Source organism: Pelodiscus sinensis, chromosome 8 (genome assembly GCF_052426305.1).
Source record: "Pelodiscus sinensis isolate ZL-2025 chromosome 8, ASM5242630v1, whole genome shotgun sequence".
Taxonomy (NCBI): Eukaryota; Metazoa; Chordata; order Testudines; family Trionychidae; genus Pelodiscus; species Pelodiscus sinensis.
Window position 1 is genome coordinate 13,193,498 of NC_143059.1, and position 14,953 is coordinate 13,208,450.

A 14,953-nucleotide genomic window follows, 5' to 3' on the forward strand; every position below is an offset into this window, starting at 1 on the left:
TTAAGGGCCACTGTCTTGTATTTTAGTTGTATTTCTAAATTACATATTAAGGCTGAGATTTTCAAAGCTGACTAAGAGATACACAAATATGCATCAATTCAAAACACTGGAATCTAAACCTCTAAACACTCATTCACACAAGCAGTCTCATTTACTTTAATGAACTATTTACATAATTAAAGATAACTGCATGCATCAAAGTTTGTAGGAGTCTACTTAGAGTACTATTGCTCTTCTGTGGTGTTTTATAGCAAACTTCTTCCTATAACAGGCAGATGCTAATAAATAGCATAAAACTATCACCATACAGGAGCAATAGTATAGGTTTTAGTTTTCATTATTTTTGTGCCAACTGAAATTCAAGATTATTTTACATATTTTTTACTTGTTGCTACAGTGCCATGCCACTTTTCAACATGAAATTAAAGCATGATTCAAAGCCATTGGGAATCTTGCTATTGACTTTAAGGGACTGATTCCAAGACCATGCACTGAAGTGAATGCACAAGAAGCAAGGATTTTCTTGGAACATTTCATCTGACAGTGTTAAAAGCAGAACATTTTTGATAGGTTTCTGATTAGTACCCGCTTTGCTATATGAACAGAGAAGGTTAACTAGGACAGAAAAATATTTATTACATGACTGACCTTTGCCTGTAGGTCTACATATTTTCTAGCTTACAAAGGGCACCAGAAATCCTAGAGCTAGCTTTAGTACAGATTAATTATCAAACTTCTAAGCCACCCCCAAATCTTTCGTTCATCCTAAAACACAAAAAATATGAATTAAAGTACATTATACTGAATCTGTAATGGAGTAACATTGTATTATATACTGTTGGTCTTAACTGAATGTTGATTGCCTAGCTAATCTGTACTACTACAAGACACTGCGGTGGAAAGAAACTATTTTATTTTCTAACCAAGAGGCATCCAGTTATCAATTCTGGTATCCTTTCCAGACAAGTCAGTAATTTATGAGAGAGCAAGCAAGTTAACAATCTTGACAATCAGCAACAAAGAACCATCATTTTCTTGTGAAAAATAATCTGATTAAGAACAGAAGTCATTTGGATAAAACTTGAAAAATAACCAGCTCAAAACTCAAAACAAATTTGAATGAAAGATTTTATATATTTCTTTTTCTTAAATAGACACATACACTTGCTGGGTTCAGTGGGAAGAAAAATAATGAAATATATTTTTTAAAAAAGACTAACAGTGGAATTTTTGCCCAGGAGAAAACCAGTGAATTTTGGAAATCTCTTAAGAAAAAGGGAAATCTCTTTGGTCAGGAAATTAGGCTAAGTTCAGATATGATGATGATCAGATGCCTATTTGAACTGAATTTTAGAACCCTTTGAGGTTTATCCATTACTAACAAGAATTTACCAGACAAGAGCTCTCATCTAATATTGTACAATTACATAGCACCTTTCATCTGAAAGATTTTGGACTCTATCCTACACGTGGCTCACATTTAACAAGGTACTTAAGCATCATAAAATTTTCAAAAAATGAGTAATACCATTGATCCTACATAATTCAGATCACAACCTTTATTATAAATAGTAATAGAGATGTAGCCGTGTTGTTTCAGCTAGACCAGACTAAAAGGCAGGACTATGCAGCACTTTAAAGACTAACAAGATGTTTTATTAGGTGATGAGCTTTCATGGGCCAGACCCACTTCCTCAGATCAATTCTGAGGAATTTGATCTGAGGAAGTGGGTCTGGTCCACAAAAGTTCATCACCTAATAAACCATCTTGTTAGTCTTTAAAGTGCTGCATAATCCTACCTTTTGTTTTATTATAATTGGCATAGATACAGGAATCCCTTCTTCCACTAATGAAACAGAGCTACGTACGGGTGGAAGCAGCAATCAATCTAATAAATGAGAACAGGAAAATTTTTTGACAAGGACATTAGAATGAATTCCTAAGGTTACTTCCAGATAATGTGGGAGAAAAATCAAATAACTCCAATTGTGTAAGGGGGGACTGTGCAGGAAATCAAAATTCTCTAAAAGAAAACTGCTGTAAGGGTTAAAAGTTTTCCAGGCCTCTCTCCCTGTAACAGAGAGAAATCATCTTAACTCTATTCAAGACCCTTAGAATGCCTCCTATCTCAACTTCATGAAGACTCTTAGTCTGTCACAATTTGTCATGTAAACCCTTATCTTTGTCACAGTTTGCCTTGTAGGCTCCTCACTCAGGTTCTCATATGCCTTTGCACTGTAAACTTACTTCTAGCATACTCAGAGTACTTCTGCTGAGACTTTGATATGTTAAAGTAAACAATCAACAACTAAATTGTCTGAGCATACTGTATAAAGGATCCCTGAACCTGTCTCTCAGGGCTGCTGCTGCTCTCACTCTGGTAGCTGTCAGCCTGCATACATGCATAATAAAGTTTTCCTTCTAGATTTCTCTCCTGCCTCACTGTTTTGACCTCCAGCCTCGGACCTTTCTGGGGACTCTGTACCCCAGGGGAGCGAGATTTCCCCAACAATATTTAATATTCATGAAGATCAGGATATTAGCTTTGGGGATACTTGTCTGAAAGTGTCATATTTAGTAAACTACATGGAATTCAGTGTATCAGCTTTAGAGGAGATTATTGGTCTCTCCTGGTTCCAGTGAAACTAGATACAGTATTTACAACCTGATGTATAGAAGCATTCGTAATCAGGAGCATGTCAAATCCATTTTTCCTAGAGTTTGATTTTTATTTTATAATATTCACCTTAAATTAGCAGCCTGAACACGTTTTATTATCTAATTTTCAACACACTCCCCTCCCCGAGTATCATTGATAAATTCATTCTCCGTGTATTAAATACACAATTACAGAAAGTCACTAAACTTCAGGAATCAACTTTTGTATCAATTAGGTTTTCTTCCTCTGATTCAGCCATGAGATTCAGTGCAGCCTAAGAGCAAAGAAAAAAAAATTACTCACCAGCATTAACAGAACTTAGTAAAAAGTGCCATTCTTCTACACACTAAAATTACATATTAGGTCTTATTCACCTCTATCATCAACAAAATCCCATAAGACTATACAGAGAAAATTATCCTTGATTAACAAGTTAACAAAGAGGACTGTAAGAACAGTGATCTGATTCCCCAGTTTTTATGTAAACTCACTGACAGTATCTTTGCAGAATGCAAAAAGAATGTACTATTGGGCTACGTCTACATTGCAGGCTTCTTGTGCAAGAACTGTTTTGTGCAAGAGTTCTCGCGGAAGAGTGCATCCACACTGACATGTGCTTTTGTGCAAGAGATGTGCTTTTGCGCAAGAGCGTCCATGGCAGTGTGGACACTCTCTTGCTCAAGAAAGCTCTGATGGCCATTTTAGCCATAGGGATTTCTTGTACAAGAAACACCGGTTGCCGGTCCACACTGCCTTCTTGTGCAAGAGCTTATTCCTTGTGGGGAGAGGAATAACTCTTGCACAAGAAGCCCTCTATTCCAATGTTTTACTGTAAATTTATTTGCGCAAGAACGCACGTGCAGTTTTTGTGCAAGAACAGCTATTCTTGCACAAGAAGCCTGCAGTGTAGATGTAGCCTTACTGTTTTCTTCATCTGCTGAAACAGGCACAGCTGCGGGAATATGTGTCAGGACAAATGAGTTCCTATAGTCAGCTCATCCCTGGCTCTGGGAAGGGCCTGTGAGGCCACTGGTAGCCAACAGCCTGAAAGAACATTCCGAAGTCTGCTCTAACATGCACTGAGGATCAGGTTCTCTTCAGAAGTTCTGGAGAATATGGCCCACATACTCTCTTTTGGCCATAATGGAAGTGCTGACATAGTCTTCACTCTATATGCATCAGTGGCAACAAAAAAAAAATCTGAATATAGGGATTACTTACACTTAAAAAAATTTTTGTTTGTACTTACATCAGATTGCCCACTCTCATCTATCTCCTCAACTCGTGTCAAATTAGGGGCTCCAAATCTATCTGTAAGCTCAGCTAATGTCCTTGATTTCTCTTCTGTTTCCTACAGAAAGCTTATTGTGAGTCATTAGTAATTCTGTTAATTTTGTCACACATGTATTTAAGCATTCTGAAGATATGTTAAAGAACATTAGTGTGCACTAAGCTAACAAAAATAAAAGCACTATGTAGACTGATATACCAGCAGAAAGATCCCTTATGACAGTATAACTTACTTTGCCTCACAAAAATAACCTATATTAGTATAAACATTTTTATACTGGCATAAGAGCTTCCACAGTAGGAGTGTTTTGCTGCATTAGCTGCTAGGAGTGTGAAAGTGTAACCATGTAACCATGTACATGGTTAATCAATGAGCCTGGGCTCAGTGGTAAACCTTCACGATTACATGCAAGGTCCTTGTATGCGCGGGGAGTCAGCTTAAAAACCGCCATCATCCCATCCCCGCCTTTGTATCTTAAATACCCGCTCCTCATGCACACCAGCTCCTGGGGAGGTGACACGTCTCCTTCCCCCGCTCCTCCCACCCATGTGTAGCTGCTGAAAATTTCAGCAGTTACATGGTTACTTAATTAAATACATTTGAACATCACTATTAGCTACACCACCATAGTAAAAGCAACAAAACTGTTAATGTAGACAAAACCTCGATGTGTTTGTTTATAAAGAGGAGAAGTAGGGAAGCTATTCACTTGTGTTCTCATTTAAACAAAAACATTGTCTCATAAAAATAACCAAAGGACAATTGCAGCAATACTAAGCAAACAAATATATAATAAGCTACACTCTGAAATCACTTATACTTAGTTATCAGTGCTAAGAGATTTATAATACACACTAGTGCCTTAACTCAGCAAATCTGAAATAAAACTGGAGGGCTAGACATTTATGCCAGAAATTTTCTTAAGAGACTAACAGTTTAGTCAAACTTCCATAGGATAAAAGTATACATACACAATTCCTGCATTGATCAGAGAGGATGTTTGATATCTAAGCATAGATCTGGGAAACTCTGGTTGGTGATCTGTGATATTATTATATTAATTATTTAGTATTATTGTTTTATTAAATGAACTTTGACAGACCTCTTCAGCTCTCTGCTGCAAAACCAGTTCTTCTTTTGCTTTCTCTTCCTTTACACTTTCTTGTTCCAGTTGAACCTCTTCATGTTCTTGGTCCACCTGAGCCTGCAGTCATTTTACAGAAGCAATATAAGAAGAAAAAATTAAGGGGAAAAAAAAGACAAACTACTGTAAGATGAGCTATGTTGGTGATGACATTTGCAAAGCAGAAATGTTTTATATATATATATATATACCCTATCTTCAAGAGACAAGATGGATGGGGTAATATCTTTTATTGGATCAACTTCTGTTGGTGGGAGAAACAGCTTTTGAACTTATACAGCTCTTCTTCTTGTATGGGGAAATCACTCACTGTCACAACTAAACACAGGATGGAACAGATTGCTTAGCATAAGTAATTAACAAGGGAGCTTACACATAACTTTGCTAGACATTAAAAATCATGGACTGACTAGAGACTAGTGTTCTCTGTAAGATGAGCACTTGGGCGGCCACCCAGAAAAGATTTAAATGCCGTCCAATTGATTAGTAGAGCACCCACAGCTGGCAGCATGTGTTTCATGGTGGTGCTCATCTACACATGCCTCATTGCACATAAATTTAGTCTGCACCAGGATGGAAAAAATTTAAGTGAACATTGCTAGAGAAAATGAATTTATAGCTTATTTCAATAATCAGTCACCTACTAGCAACCCCCCAACTTCATTTTTCCCCATGTCTGGAGGACTGGGCCAGTTCACCTTGAATGATCTCTTGATGTGTGTGTTAACTATTTATGCTAAACAATCTATTCCATCTTTATGGCCCTTCATTTTCAGTTTTTTATTTCATTTTTATCGGGAATGCATCAGTGTTTATCATTACAACAAAAACAGTTGAAAGATCAATGCAAAAAAATTTACTAACTCTTGTAGGTAAATATCAATTTACTTTGGTGGATGGAAGGAAGGGGTCGGAGGGGGGAGGGAAGCATTTGCTAAATAAATTAATTCCATTCATGAAAGTAACGTGATTTTCTGCAGAACTAAAACAGAACTCAGTGCTACATCTCGGCTTAAGAAAACAATTTATCACTAAATAAAATTCCCAAATAAAAACTCCAAATAAAACTTTTCATTTAAATAAACAGTTGATTTAGGACTGTTAGTCTATAAATATTTATATTTAATAACTGGGCCCAATATTTTAAAATACTCATATACACTCTTTGTCTTACGTGAAGTCCTTCAATGTAATTTCCAAACCCTCTTTGTAGTGTATGCTCACAGAAATCATTTTAAGGAATCTTTTCTTTCCTTCTTTAGTCTTGGATGTAGCCAAATTTCAAAAATATTGTTTCCACATCAGCAGAGCCAGATGGGATACTGAGGATGTGAGAGGCAACAAGTCTCAAAGTTGGACAGTTGGTGTGGTAGGTTTTCCCAAATTCAAGAGGAGTGATAGAGTAGTGGTCAGGGGAAGGCATCGCCATACAGGCACAAAATAAACTTTCCAGTTTTGCACTTTCTTCATTAGAAGCCACAGAGGCAGAGACTATACAAGTATACTCTTTAAATGTATCAGGTGAGGCCACACTTTTACAATGAAGGTGAAACAGCACAATGACTTTCCAGAATGATTATTTTCTATGAAGAGCATTAGGGGTCATATTGCAAATTACAATAGCTTCCCCCTCCTTTGATAGCACTTTGTAAAAACTTCCGAAAGATTTTGTGAGGTGATCCTGCTCAGTGACTGTGAAATAGACATGAAAAAAATTGGGGGTTTTTTGGAATCTCTCCAGATGAGCTTTTGTGAGACAGTTATGTAGAGATATTGCTAATCACAATGCCATGTATTATCTATATTAGAAAACATGCCATCTGTTAAAGAACAGAATTCCAATTTCTTCTGTACTTCATGTAGTGGTTTAAGTGTTTCAATCAGGAATTCAAATTTTGTATAAAGGCTTTGCCTAATTTCTTGTTTAGCCATGTGAGATTTCAGTTTTTCAGACTTTCCACTGGTGAACATCTGTGATCTAAAATTTGCATTAGGATGCCCATTACCTTCTGAAAACTCTATGTAGTCAAATAGGCTTAGTCTACACTGCAGGATTTTTGCGCAAGAAGCCTTTCGTGGAAGAGTTCTTGTGCAAAAACTTCTTACGCAAAAATGCGTCCAGACTCAAAGCGCATTGCAAAAGCAATGTGCTTTTGCACAAGAGAGTGTCCACACTGCATGGACACTCTTGCGCAAGAAAGCTCTGATGGCCATCAGAGCACCTATGCTTTTTCCAATAGGGGTTTCTTGTGCAAAAACCCATCTGGAGTGTCCATACTTGCCTTTCTGAGCAAGAGATGTAGCGCAAAAAGCAGTTATTCCTCATGGCGAGAGGAATAATTCTACCAGCAAAAGTCCTGTGTTCTGTCGATTTTCTTGCACAAAAACGTGCTTCAGGTGCGGATGCTCCGCCGGTTTTTGTGCAAAAAACATGTAGTATAGACATAGACATACAGATTAAATCATCTTGTTGGTACAACAATGCTACGTTCAACTGCAACCTCTTCTCAAATATCACAGAAGAGGGTTTTTTAAATTATTATTTGAATGCTTGAAAACTGCATCTGTATCTTTTATGAATTTTTTTTTTAAATCAGCCATTTTGGGAACATTTGTTGAATGACAAACTGGCAACATGCAGCGGATGAACTGGGCAAAACAATTTAAGCTTTTCATTCAGCTTCATACTGCATGTAAGAAGCAGAGTCAGAATTCACTGGTGCCACATCCTTCCAGGTAAGTGCATATTCATTTAAAGTTTTACTGACACAAGCTGCAACTGTTTGCTGATTTTACAAACTCCAAAACTATATAAATGAACACAGCGTTCTCCAGAAAAAAATTAAAAATGAAAACAAAATCACGAAGAGTGGGCAGTCAAAGACATATGGCAATTTGTCAAAAATCGAAGAACTATATTTCCAGCCAAGCTCTCTCTAATTTGGTTGGACCGAGCATCATCATTCTCCTCCAAATATTTCTTGATGTCATTAAATTAATTTAGCAAAGATTTTGCAGGTGGACAGAAATTTCATATAAAGTCCTCCAAAAAACCATCAGCAAGACTTAGCAGCTGCCCTGAAAAGCAGAGAGCATGTTCAAATTCACTTATTGCATCGTTTTGATCTTGCTCTTTCTGCCACTTCCAAACAAATGCTAATTCGAATGTTTGCTTGTTTCTATTTTCACCTTGTTTTAATCTTGTGTCATTTGCTCTCCAAATAATCTTCAATATGGTTGGCCAGCGTATTAACTTTGGGTGCATCTACACAACTCCCTAAACTTGAAAAAAGATACGCAATTTGTGTTATGCAAATTGTATATCTTATTTCAATTGTATTTCAAAATAGGCTATTTTGAAATTTGGCGCCTCTTCACAATGCCAACATTTCAAAATAACGCACTATTTCAAGACATCCCTTAATCCTCCTGGAATGAGGTTTATTGGGATGCCAAAATAGCATGCCCATTATTTCAAAAAATATTTCAAAATAATGGGCAGCTTGTTACATGGGGTAGCTATTTCAGGATACCTCCAGAATCCCGAAATAGCCGTGCAGTGTAGACGTACCCTTAGATGCCACACCATTTGAAGCACACACACAAGTTCATCCTTTTCTTTTTTTGAATCCTTCCTTACATTTTGAATTATAGTCTGATTTTCATTTTTCTCCCATTTTAGTGAGTCAGATCTTTAAATCATTATCTGCTAACAACTCTAAAAGCATGCTTTCCACATTTTCCCTCTCAGATTTTGGAAGGCACTTCAGATTCTTGATCCTTGAGTCAAGGGCTGTAGCTATCTTTAGCATATCTGGGAGGTAAATATCTTGCAATTCAGCTACAAAAGTGCCAAACAAACATTTATTCTCACTTTTAGGAGAAGTTGTTAATAAGAAGCAGGCAGCATTATCTCCTATAAATGTAAACCAATTTGTCTTCATGACTGTCTGAAAAAGAAGTGAGACTGAGTAGACTTGTATGCTTTACATTGTACATAGTTTTGTTTTTGACTGCAGTTATGTAAAAAAAAAAAAATCTACATTGGCAAGTTGCACTTCCATTGATATATTGGACTACAATATTTGTATGAAGTGAACTGAAAAATACTGTATCTTATTTTATAGTGCAAATATTTGTAAACAAAAATAATATAAATAAACACTGTTGATCTTATGTTGTAATTGAAATCAATATACTTGAAAATGAAAAATACTTACATTTTCTACAAAAATATTCAATAAATTTTAATTTGTATTTCATCATTGTTTGCCAGTGCAATTAAAACTTTGCTTAATCGTGCCTTTTGTTTTTAGTTAATCACATGAGTTAACTGCAATTGACAGCCCTATTTGAACCCTAGTATCTGACATGCCAATTGTAAGTTACTGATGTAAGTCGAGAAGCCTTACATTGAGTATTCTTTGCCTCAGGGTTCTACATTATTTAAGGATTCATACTGCAAAAATCAGTTTCCCTACTTAGCTACTTCTATATTCTGGCTGCTCATGCCACTTATTATTTGGCACACAATCACTTTATGCAAGTCACATTATACTACTTTTATGCTGCTTTCTTGTCCCACCATTACATCGACCATGTAATACATCACGCAAATGATACATACTTAGATTGGTTATGAGGTGTCAAAACAAAGTATATCTGATAGAAATTTTAATTACTTTTACTACCGAGTATATTTTGTCATACCTGCTGCTCCTCTGCAAATTTCTGCTGGATCATGAGTTCTTCTTCCTTCATTTTTCCTAACATTTCCAGTTCTTTCATGGCTTCCTCACGCTGTTGCACCAATTCATCGTTCTCTTGTTTCCTCTACCATTGCATGGTATTTACAAATCAGAAAAAAACAATTAAACTAATATTGGCTATATTATCATTAAAGATTGTAAAAGAGTAATAATAATTATTTTAAATGCAGAAAGATTCACCTGTTGTTCTTCATCTAAATTTCTCCTATATTTGTAAATCCAGTATGCTAGGTATTCTATTGGGTCTATGGGACGGTGCTCTACCACCTCTGCAAGTCCCTTTGCCAAGCATATCCCTAGGCATCTCTTCAGATATTCAGACTCCATTCACACCTCCTGAAAAATGGGAATGAAATATATTAAAAAGTGATTCCTGATTTAAACTAAAAAAACATTTTAATTATTGACTAGACTATATCAAATGGTTTGCTGCAAATAGTTTAGCCAGTGAAATCAGACTTTTTTTTCTTTTTGTGAATGCTCTATGAAAAGGTTATGCATTGTATAAAAGACAGTAGCTAGTTGACAAGACTAGGAGTCAGGATTCCCAGCTTGGTCACCACCTGCTGGATAACCTTGTGAAAGGTCATGTTTTAATTCCCTTTTCACTCTCTTTGTCCATCAAGAATATTTAGGCTGTAGGCTCATCAAGGCATTTACTATCTCTCATTGTGTGATCAATGCTTAAAACAAGGGCTCCAATCTGAGCTAGGACCTATTTGAATGGTAGTATTACTAATAAATACTAATTTGCTTATTTTGACAAGTGTTCAATACTTTGTGCATGAACCTTTTTTCCACAGGATTTATGAACTCGCTGCAATGACTTTGCTATACACACTACATGACCTAGTCATGTAAGTCACAAGCTATTGTGTCTGCTCCCTGATCAGATGGCCTAAACTTCATAAATCTGAATTCCTTTTTCTGTTCACAAATTATTTGTGAATATTTGTGTCAGACTAATGTGAGAATAATTAAAACAGCTTTGCAAGAGAGTAGTCCCAATACAAATGCTCTTGTAAATAGATTTTTCCTGGTAGGATTTGAGAGATTTTGCTTCCAGCAAGAATTCTTATGAATAAAATCTTGTTCTTTTGTGGCTAGGTAGCTAAGTCAGAAATACAATCAAAGCAAATGGGTAGGTTATATCTACAAAATGCTGTGTTACTGACAAAGACCATGCACATATCTGATGTATTTTAATCAGAAAGTGGATAAAGCCCCGTTCGTAAGCTGCTCCGGTGCCCCTGGTCTGCTGGAGACCGTCTCCAGCAGACCAGGGGCACCGGGCGGGTTCCCGCGCTTCTGAGGCTTTGCCAGAGCAAAGCCTCAGAAGCACGGGGAACCGCCGCTGCTGCCGCTTCAGTCCCGGTGCCTGTGGTCTGCTGGGGACCGTCCCCAGCAGACCGCAGGCACCGGGACTGAAGCGGCAGCCGCAGGGGGGTCCCGCACCTCTGAGGCTTTGCCAGAGCAAAGCCTCATAGGCACGGCACCCCGCTGCCGCTGCGGCTCTGCTCCCGGTGTCCCTGGTCTGCTGGGGGGGGGGGGGGGAATGCGGCTAGTGGCCCCCCCCAGCAGACCAGGCTTTTGTTTGGACCCTGGAGCAGAGCAGCTGGGGCGCTGCCGATTGGTCCTGCAGCGCCGCTCTGGGCACTACTGGACCAACCCGGTAGCACCCCAGCTGCTCTGCCCCAGGTCCTGATTCAGCCGCTGCTGGTCAGTTTCATCAGTGGCTGAATCAGGACGCCTGGGGCAGAGCAGCTGGAGTGCTGCTGGGTTGGTCCAGTAGCACCGAGGAGCGGTGCTACTGGAGCAACCCAGCAGCACCCCAGCTGCTCTGCCCCAGGCGTCCCCAAGTCAGCCGCTGCTGAAACTGACCAGCGCTGACTACAGGAAGCCCGAGGCAGAGTTGCTCTGCCCCAGGCTTCCTAGAATCAGAGCTGATCAGTTTCAGCAGCAGCTGACTTGGGGAAGCTTGGGGTTCTTAAGTTGAATCTGTATGTAAGTCCCCCCCCCCAGCAGACCACAGGCACCGGGACTGAAGCCGCAGCAGCGGCGGGTTCCCGCGCTTCTGAGGCTTTGCTCTGACAAAGCCTCAGAAGCGCGGGAACCCGCCCGGTGCCCCTGGTCTGCTGGAGACGGTCTCCAGCAGACCAGGGGCACCGGAGCAGCTTACGAACGGGGCTTTCTCGCCCCGGAGCTCACAGGTAGCAATCCGCCACCTCGACCTCCGGGGCGAGAAAGCCCCATTCGTAAGTGCGGATCCGACATAAGTCGGATCCGCGTAAGTCGGGGACTGCCTGTAAAATATTTTGTGTATGCAATAGGGATGCAAAATCTTGTTTAATTAGTTAAACATTAAGTTTAGCCGGTAAACCAATTAAATGGGGTGGGCGGGGGAAGCGGTTTCCTCGCTGCCGTCAGAGCCTGCTCTGGCTGAGTTGGAGCAGATTCCTGAGGGCTGCTCCAGCTGCCACCAGTTAACCACTGACATCCCTTAATACATAACCAAAACATAGAATATAATTCTGCTCCATTTATTTCACAATATAATTTCCATGAAGCAGAATAGGTTAAGCCTCTATAAACCGGATTTCCCTCATCCAGCAACATCTGTAATCCAGCATCCATGAGTGGTCCAGGATCGGAGCACTCACGGGGAACAGCCGGAGGCCCTGCACTCAGCAACTCCTCTCCCTTCCTCTCAGAGCTTGCAGAGTGCCACAAATAGCCCACTTGCAGTGTTTAAGCTCAGAGATGAAAAGGAAGGTGTGGAGATGGGGGGCACTCAGGGAAAGGTACAGGATGGGTGTGGTGCCCCATGGCCAGGGGTGCAGGCACACAGGGGCCAGGAGCGCAGACCAGCAGCTGCAGGAATCCGATGCTGGCCACAGGCACCACACTCTCCCTGACTCTTCTAACAAGCACTCCCCATTCCCACTCCCTCCATGCTGGCCCCTCTGCTGCCATCATAAAAGAACCCAACAGACTGTGGCAGCAGAGGGTCTGCAATTGACATCTCCTGGTCCGGCACCAGTCAGGTCCTGAAGGTGCTGAACCAGGGATGTTCAAGCTACAGTTGCTTAACACAGTTTAACTTCAGTAAATATTCACTTATCTCTAGTTACAATAGTACATGATCACTACAGTGTTCCTTATAGTGCTCTATTCTATTAGTTCTAATAAACAGTCTCAATTAGCTATTTCCTGTCTTTAATTACACACAACTTCACTGAATTAAATGCTCATTCAAAAGGAATCTAGAAGCTACATAGAATTTAAATCATTTCTGTGTGTGATCAGTTTTAAAAAAACAGATCTTATCTAAAGGCAAGTAACGCACATGAAACAAGAACTTGGTTCCTGACACAAGTGGGATCAGAAAAATCATAAGCTTTTCCTTCCTTTTGATCTCTTACAGATACCCCTTTGCTATGGTCTCTTAAATTCAGACCATACTTTCTGGCACACTGGCAATATACCAGTGTTTTGTCACAATGCACCTCCACAGAATGCACATCTGAACCCACTTGCCTCCTGAAGGTTCTATACTTTCCACTCACCTCAAAGGATTCCTCAGCCAACTCTTCAAATATATTTACATTCTTTGCATGGTTTTTTCACTTTTGATTTTGGGATGCTTGATTTTCTTGTTTAAACCATTTCTACAACAAAAGAACAGTTAGGAATGAGATATCTATAAATATCATAAAGGGCTATATATATGGGCATATGTCTCACCCCTACCATGCATGAGACTAAAAATATCTTGACTCAGAATGTACTTTTTGTTTGTTTATGTATTCTGTGCAAGCATTTGCATGATCAGAACCTTTTATACTACTTCTTACTATACTGCTTCTCACTTGTGTACAGACCCCGACTGATTTTTCTGTGGGTCAGCAACCCCTGAGCCAAAAAGGTTCCCCACCTCTGCTGTAAGCTAAGTGTTCAGATGCCGCCACCCTCCCACCCCCGCCGCTCAGCAAAGATTCAAATGCCACCCATCTGATTGGCAGACTACCTATAGCTGGCAGCATGTTTTTTTCTGCTGTTCCTGCATATCTGCACATGCCTTTGTGCACATAAAATTTATTCTGCACATGGATGGAAAACATTAAAGAGAGCATTGGCTGAGTGTGTATTCTGATTTGCAATGTATGTAGCAGCACTCCCAAGTGACAAGTCAGCCTCTTGACAAGCAGCCAACAGAGCTGGTGCTATCCAGCTTGAACATCCTGGGGTTTCGAATAGGCCCCCAGAGACGACTGGAAATAGTTGCAGGCTCCAAAGACGGCTCTGATCATTTGGCCCAGCTTCTTCCTCCTCCCCTCCTGGAGCCCAGGCCTCTCTGTCCCCACCGCAGGGAGCATCCCTCTCCAGCTGCTGCAGACATGGCTAAGATTGCCAAAGGGATGCACACTCGGATGCGAAATCCCAGCCCGCCCGCCAGCCGGTTAAACGTTAAACCTCCGGGCTCGCCCGGTTAAACGCCTGGCGCGAAATCCGGGCTGGAGCAGCCCCCAGCCCCGCACTGGGGCTGGCTCCCAGCCTGTGGGGGCGCGGCCAGCCCCGTCTGCGGCAGCTGGGCCCCGGGTGCCTATGCTTTGCTGCGGACACGAAGACCCCCGTGGGGGTGAGGGGCGGCCGCTGGGAGACGCGGTCAGGGACTACGGCCGGCACGGCTCCCGGTGGGCCTCGCCGAGAGGGCAGAGCCGCCCTTCACCAGACCGAGCGGAGGCTCCCTGGGGCGAAGCCCAGCCGGGAGAGACGCGGCCCGAGCCCCGGCGCTTCCCCGCTGCCGCCTGGGAGCCCTACGGGGTGGCCGAGCAGCAGCGCAGCTCAGGCCCGCGAACCGCCACGACGCCCAACGGTCCGCGGCGCGCGCCCACGGGGGGGGGCTCAACCGTCGGGGGGGGGGGGGGGGGGGGGAGGCGCCGACCTTTGCTCCGACGCTTCGCTCAGCCTCAACCAGCACGCCCTCCTCTAGGCGCGAGCCCGGGAGCGTCCCGTCGCTAGGCAGCCGTCCGCGTGGCCCGGGCGGGAGGGTTGGTGGCGGAGCTGGCGCGGGGGGCTGTCACGTGAG

At 41.3% G+C, this 14,953-nt stretch overlaps 2 protein-coding genes across 6 annotated transcripts in view; one reads left to right on the forward strand and one right to left on the reverse strand.

Annotated features, from left to right (window-relative positions):
* DYDC1 (DPY30 domain containing 1) lies at positions 1-14,948 on the reverse strand. 5 transcript variants are annotated; one of them, XM_075934788.2, is made up of 7 exons: positions 14,810-14,948; positions 13,431-13,532; positions 10,045-10,200; positions 9,806-9,928; positions 5,054-5,155; positions 3,910-4,011; positions 1-2,934 (listed from the first exon to the last, which is right to left on the reverse strand). In XM_075934788.2, exons 3-7 carry the CDS (start codon positions 10,189-10,191, stop codon positions 2,869-2,871), a joined length of 540 nt encoding a protein of 179 aa, XP_075790903.2. In that variant the 5' UTR covers positions 10,192-10,200; positions 13,431-13,532; positions 14,810-14,948; the 3' UTR covers positions 1-2,868. The 5 variants fall into 5 exon arrangements, with proteins under 5 accessions (XP_075790903.2, XP_075790904.2, XP_075790906.2 ...); XM_075934789.2 differs by lacking the exon at positions 14,810-14,948 and adding an exon at positions 14,686-14,789; XM_075934791.2 differs by lacking the exon at positions 14,810-14,948 and adding an exon at positions 14,599-14,734.
* DYDC2 (DPY30 domain containing 2) overlaps positions 14,809-14,953 on the forward strand; it is an 18,977-nt gene continuing 18,832 nt past the window's right edge. Inside the window, exon 1 of the mRNA XM_075934793.2 lies at positions 14,809-14,948. The gene's annotated coding sequence lies outside the window, so the exon portion shown is untranslated. The remainder of the gene's footprint in view (positions 14,949-14,953) is intronic.

Bases quoted from the DNA above. Each gene is read 5' to 3' on its own strand.
- DYDC1 (XM_075934788.2), bottom strand. From the start codon at position 10,191: ATGGAGTCTGAATATCTGAAGAGATGCCTAGGGATATGCTTGGCAAAG. The intron at 4,012-5,053 runs GTCTGTCAAAGT...AGCTTTCTGTAG, and splicing joins TGCAGCAGAGAGCTGAAGAG to GAAACAGAAGAGAAATCAAG. The intron at 2,935-3,909 runs GTAAGTACAAAC...CTTTGCTCTTAG, and splicing joins ATGAGAGTGGGCAATCTGAT to GCTGCACTGAATCTCATGGC.